The sequence below is a fragment of the Carassius carassius genome, chromosome 32 (genome assembly GCF_963082965.1).
Source record: "Carassius carassius chromosome 32, fCarCar2.1, whole genome shotgun sequence".
In the NCBI taxonomy this organism is placed as follows: Eukaryota; Metazoa; Chordata; class Actinopteri; order Cypriniformes; family Cyprinidae; genus Carassius; species Carassius carassius.
Window position 1 is genome coordinate 1251214 of NC_081786.1, and position 6287 is coordinate 1257500.

A 6287-nucleotide genomic window follows, 5' to 3' on the forward strand; every position below is an offset into this window, starting at 1 on the left:
CGTGGTTATAAAATGTTATTAAATAATATATATATATATATATATATATATTTATATATATATATAACATTGAATTAAATGTACAACGATTATTAAAACTTTAACAAAAAATAAAATGAAAACAAAATATGTAAATAAAAATGGATCCAAAATAAAAACTACAACAGTATATCATACTAAAATTTTAATTATATATGAAAAAGTGTACAAAAATCAAGGCAAAAATACTACACAGAATACATATTCACATCAGTATTATTATTTTTTATTTACTACGTAAATTTTACATTAAGGCATTTATTTATACAAAGCAAAATGAAAATAAAAACGAGCATTAGAATTCGAAAATACTATTTTTTTAATACTAAAAAGTCTTTCCATTTCTGAATTGTTTAATTTAATGTGTTGTTGTTTCTTCTTTAATTATTTGTAAATCATTTCGGAGTTCAAATGTTTTTTAAAGTGGATCCTACAGAATTATTTCTCAATGTAGTTTATTAATAACCACAAATGTCATGCATTCAGCTCACAGAAAATACAAGTCTGTAATTTTAATTATGAATTTAATAAAAGTTTGTAATCCACTTCATGTATTTTTAAAACTTATAAAAAATTTTGATGTCTAATTGTTGTACATTTGAGTTGAGATACTAGCAGATAAAGACTTGTAAATTTTGTAATTTATTTATTAGTTTGGCACAGATTATTTATATATTTAATGAATTTAATTCATTTTATTATTTATTTATTGTTTGTATTTATTTTTATCGATTTATTGTATTTTCTTTTTCAATTTTTACTTTATTATTTTTATTTAATATTTATTACTGTTTTATTTAATTTATTATTACTGTTTTATTTTCTGTTTTCTATTTATTTATTATTTGCGTTTATTGATTGTATTTATTAATCTTTTATTTTTTATTATTTCTATCTTTATAATTTTGTATTATATTTCAATTTATTTAATATGACTTTTTATTGGTTTTATTTATACTTTTTACTTATTCTTATGTTTTTAATTATTTATTTGGTTAGTTAATGAAATATATTTACTTCTGACACAAGATGTCTGGAATTTTTCTAGATATATAATTAATATTTAATAAATTAAAAAACATAATTATTGAGTTTTTATTTAATTCCCCATACTTAATTTTCTTAATTCCAGATGCATATTATTTAAAGTTTTAATTTATCTCTAATTATTTATTTTTTCTAGATGCATATTATGTTACATTTTTTTTCTCATTCTACTCATTGGAGAAATTTTTGTTTACTTTTTTATTATTATTTATTTTGTAAATAATAAAGAAAATAAATAATTGAAAAAGTCAAGTCACAATATTAGTAATCTTAAAATATGACAACAGTCTTTCAGGTTTCTGTGCTAAAATATACAATATGTAAAATAATATACAAACGGCTCATATAAAACAACTTACTGTGAAAAAAAAATACTATATAGAACATTTATAAATTATAGCATCTACAAATGCTTTAAACCCGAATCAACATTTAATCTAATGACTGTTTACACTGAAGTTTAGCGGATCTGGCCCAAGCCCAAGAAGAGCCGCTAGAGCGCGGTAGTGACGTCACGTCACGCCGCGCCGGAAGGGGCGGAGCTTCAGTTCAGCTGAGCGACGTGTTCTAATCACACTGTTAGCGGTCCATTCATCGCTCGAGACATGGTTTTATTAGAAAACGACGCGGTAAGATCACTTCATATCTCATATTCAGCGTTTATCGGTCGATAATATCCACGTTGTGTCCGACAGATTCTGAGTGTCCGTGTTTAATCGAGCGACGTCGAACTCAAACATGTTAGCAAGCTAAAGCTCACAGACGCTCGTCACTGATTTCTGACAAACAAACTCAGGCCACTGGCTTTAGTTTTGAGCTTGTATCAAACGATCCATGTTATTATGAGTGTAAATAATCTTCAACTTGGAGGTTTAGGTTAACGAATGTCTTCTAATCTTGATAACCTCTTCACAGACATTTCTGCTTCTTTCTCACAGGACAAATCTCAGTTATTCGTTTATTTCAAGATCGCGATCAAGTATAAATGTTGTCGTTAATAAGCTTTAAAGGTGATATTAAAATAAATCCGTGATTGTGAAGTTGAACTACATCCTTAAAGGAGCACAACATGAACCACATGCTCTAATTGTGTTTGTTTTGGACAGCAGCTAGCAGGTCTCTGTTATTCATGAATATAGTAATATGTTAGTGTTTTATAGTGTCATCAGCAAGATGCATATTGCAGATTCACAGAAGTGATTGATATGGAAGGCAGTTTGAGACGAAACCCATTGAAACTTACTTGCGATACACATTGAAACGCTTGCACATACATGGGAAACACTATATATTTGTTCATATATATGAAAGACATGTGGTTACATAGAAACTATTTGCATATAACGTTACCCTGTAATCGTTTACATACATATACCTGCACAAAGACTGCACTTTCAAAAAGTAAATGTGAAAATAAAGCAAATAGTTTCGATGGATGCGCATGTTTTTCATATATGCACAGATATATAGTGTTTCACGTGTACGCGCAAGTGTCTCACGTGTACGCGCAAGTGTTTTAATGTGTATAATTTGCAAATGTTTAAATGGGTTTCGTCTCAGACGGCCTCTCATAGATTGATGTCAGTATTGATTAATGTGGTCTCTCTCTGTCTGTCTCTGTAGTTTCTGACTGAACTCACTCGGTTGTTCCAGAAGTGCAGGACCACCGGAAGCGTCGTCATCACTTTAAAGAAATGTATGTTGATCTGAGTTATTAGATTATCTTATTCAGTGTGCAATAAATGTTCATTACTTCGTTTCAATGCATCAGGTCTGAGATAATGCCAGTGCTGTTTTTAAAATGTATATTTACATTTTATAATAATTTGTTAATATTTTTTAAATAATTCAAATATCATATAGTAAAATGTTATTTTATATATATATATATATATATATATACTTTTTTTTAATATATAAAAACTTATTTTTTCAGTATTTTCAGTATTTAAGCATTGTTTTAATAGAAAATACATATATTTCAATTAACAACATTGTTTCTAGTTTTAATGCTAAAACTCTGGCTAATGCATTGCCAAGTTGAGCTCGTCTCTGTTCTTACTGATGTATTAAAGGATGATTTTGATCTGTAGATGACGGCAGGACAAAGCCGGTCCCCAGAAAAGGCCATCCAGAGACACACGAACCGGCCGACAACAAGTGTCTCGTCAGAGCATCAGACGGCAAGAGCAAAATCAGCACAGTGGTGAGAAAACATCACTCAGACACGTGTGTGTGTGTGTGTGTGTGTGATCTTAACCTGGAGACGCATCGACTCTTCGTCACTTTACTCTTGTTACTGTCACTGTAACACATTGTGAAGATGAAGTGTGGAATATCCCAATTTCAGACATTTCCAAACAGGACCAAACCTGCTGAATTTAAAAATAAATAATGGAAAATATAAGTTAGATTTTACTTTTTTCATGAATTATTCCTGGATTACGTGTTCCCATTTATTTATTTTATTTAAATTGAATTAGTATTGTCACTTATTATTTTCTGTTTATTTGTAATAACATCATTTTTGTTCTTTCATTAATTTATTAAAAAAAATCCCCTCATGTATATTTCCATATTTAAATATTACTACATTTATTTCAACAATTGTTCATTTTTGTATCGTTTTTTTTTTTTTTTTCATTTATTTGTATAACAGTTACATTTTTATTCTCGTGAACTATTTTAGATTAATGTTTTTAAATTATTTATTTTTCCACATTTTTATCTCCGCAAATATTGCCACATGTTAATATTTCAACAATTGTTTATTTCTTTTATATCCCTTTATTTTTCTATATCAATTATAGCTATTTTATATGCTTTTTACTTTGTTTTCGTTTCTTTATATATATGTGTGTGTGTGTGTGTGTGTGTGTTTTTATTATTATTTTCACATTTCCTGTCACCAGTTTGAAATTATTCTGTTTTTGTCTTTTATTGCTATTAAGCTGTATGTTATTGAACATCTGTTTTAACGTGTCTTTCAGGTCACCAGCAAAGAAGTTATCAAATTTCAAATGGTGAGAGTTATAATATTTTATGTATTAAATCAGATCACCAAACAGTATTCTGTATTCATCGTTACATTTGTATCGTGTTGCTTCTGTGTCTGTTTCGCAGGCGTATTCAAACTTGTTGCGAGCGCACATGGACGGCTTGAAAAAGAAAGACAAAAAGAGTAAAGGCAAGAAAACTAAAGCCACATAGAATCCGACCCTCGCCAGTGCCACCTTCCCATGATCCTCTGACAACCTTCCACGTCTGTAAACCAAGCGCACAGATGACGCAGAGCTCGTTTACGACTCGATCCTAGGTTTAATGAGCGTTTCTGTCTTCTTCAGCTGGAGATGAGATGCATCGTGTCCATCAGTTTATATCTCGAGCCATATTTTGATTTCAAAACAGTGTTTTATATTGAAGAGTGAATGAAGATTACAGTCAGTAACTTACAGTCTCCTCCTGTTGTAATAATGTTTGTTTTCTTTTTTCTCATTGAGTCAGATGATATTTTTAAGTTTGAAAGAAGCTGAAAGTTTGAGTTTTCTTATTTGGCCTCAATTAAAAAGCACCCTTGTAGATTTGCAAATAAAAGATGACGTTTATTCACTGGTTTGATCATGAGAAGATCTGAGAATCACGATCTTGTACAGGAAACATCTTCAGAAGAGATGTGAAGCTCGTGTACTGTAATAAAAATAAATACGGTATGTACACATCAGGTGTGTGTGAATTAAATGGCTGTGTTTGTCTTGTCTGGTCGCTCTCTGCTGGGGGTCTGCGTGTGTTTGTGTCTGCTCCGTTCTTCCTCCAGATAAGAGTCCTTCATGATCCCCGTCACGTACTGGAACAGTGTCTAAAGACGGGGGAAAAAACACACTTGCTGGAGAGATATAAACCACATGTCCAGTGCATCCAGTAAAGTAAAACTTTACTTTCTGAACGCATTCGAGTTTGTCTTTCATTACCTTCCAGGCCTGCTCCAGTTCATCTGTCCATCTGTCCTTCAGAACCGGCCGAACAGCGCAGATGAACTCCGCTCCTACATACTGAAACACAACCACTTACACTTAACCAACAATAAAAACATTATATACTGTATATATACAAAAGGTTTTATTTTATGCATTTTTATTAAATGTCTTTATGATGAAAAAACTAAATGATTGAACGTTTAAAATTAAAGTTAAAAAATGTAGGACTTCAGAATTAGGTTTATTCATGTATAATTTGCCCATTCGATGAAGTGATCAAACCCAGATTTCTGTGTCTTTCTTGTTGGCTTCATCAGAGCTGAAGTGCATAATTTCTGATCGGATGCATCGATTATTACTTATGGACAAACGTCGGATTTTTGTATGAGCTGTATATTTGTTAGGTAAAATTAATCTGATCATGCAGCTTCCATCAGAAAAATAAATTAAAATTAAATTAAAAAATTTATAAAAAAATAGATAATCTTTACATAAATCCACAGTGATCCCTAGCTGTAAAAATGTCCAATTAATAAATATTAAAGACTGTGAGCAGGGATCTTTTTTCTGTACAACAATACTGATATACTATACAAATATTTTACTAGTTACATAAAATATACATAAAAAAACTGTAAAATAAAATTCACAAAAGTGAGCTTAGAAACAAACATTACAAAGGATTATTGTTTTGTTAAAAAAAAAAAAAAAAAAGATTTTTTTTTTAATTCCACAGAAGATCTATGATCAGAAATATTTCACCATAAAATATACATAAAAGACAAACTACACCGAAAAACATAGTTTGGTTAAAAAGGACTGTTAACTATTGTTCCATAAATAAATATTTTAATACAATTATTTTTTACATTTTTATTAATGTTTTTATACATGTGAAAATTTAGTTCAAACGTATTTCATAATTGAAATTATTTTAAAAATAATTTCATGGATTTTAATACATCCATGCACAGAACTAATGTGTTTGAGATGATCTTCACCCCGTAGTACTTGGGCGGCGCGTTGTAGCGGAAGTGGCTCTTGCCGAGTTCCCGCGCCAGAGTCTCTAAGCGCTCGAGCTGATCGAGTCTGGCCACGCTCTTCTCGATGAACGACATCACGCTGTAAAGACAGCACAAAAGAGCTCGTCTCACTACTGTGTTACAAAACATGCTTAACCGTGTTAGCAAACATTATGGAGGCAATTGAGTGCGAAATATATTTGCA

General features: G+C 30.5%; 2 protein-coding genes across 2 annotated transcripts in view; one reads left to right on the forward strand and one right to left on the reverse strand.

The window, feature by feature from the left end:
- Positions 1 to 1577: 1577 nt before the first annotated feature.
- srp14 (signal recognition particle 14) lies at positions 1578 to 4802 on the forward strand. Its single transcript, XM_059519790.1, has 5 exons — positions 1578 to 1715; positions 2710 to 2782; positions 3180 to 3292; positions 4077 to 4109; positions 4210 to 4802. The coding sequence occupies exons 1-5, from the start codon at positions 1692 to 1694 to the stop codon at positions 4294 to 4296; spliced, it is 330 nt and encodes a 109-aa protein (XP_059375773.1). The 5' UTR covers positions 1578 to 1691; the 3' UTR covers positions 4297 to 4802.
- A 17-nt stretch (positions 4803 to 4819) lies between these two features.
- Positions 4820 to 6287, reverse strand: part of xgb (x globin) — a 9056-nt gene continuing 7588 nt past the window's right edge. Inside the window, exons 3-5 of the mRNA XM_059519789.1 lie at positions 6062 to 6182; positions 5055 to 5135; positions 4820 to 4942 (exon numbers count right to left, since the gene is read on the reverse strand). Of these exons, the coding sequence (XP_059375772.1) occupies positions 4820 to 4942; positions 5055 to 5135; positions 6062 to 6182 (325 nt within the window). The remainder of the gene's footprint in view (positions 4943 to 5054; positions 5136 to 6061; positions 6183 to 6287) is intronic.

Bases quoted from the DNA above. Each gene is read 5' to 3' on its own strand.
- srp14 (XM_059519790.1), top strand. From the start codon at position 1,692: ATGGTTTTATTAGAAAACGACGCG. The intron at 2,783-3,179 runs GTATGTTGATCT...TTTGATCTGTAG, and splicing joins CGTCATCACTTTAAAGAAAT to ATGACGGCAGGACAAAGCCG. The intron at 3,293-4,076 runs GTGAGAAAACAT...CGTGTCTTTCAG, and splicing joins AGAGCAAAATCAGCACAGTG to GTCACCAGCAAAGAAGTTAT.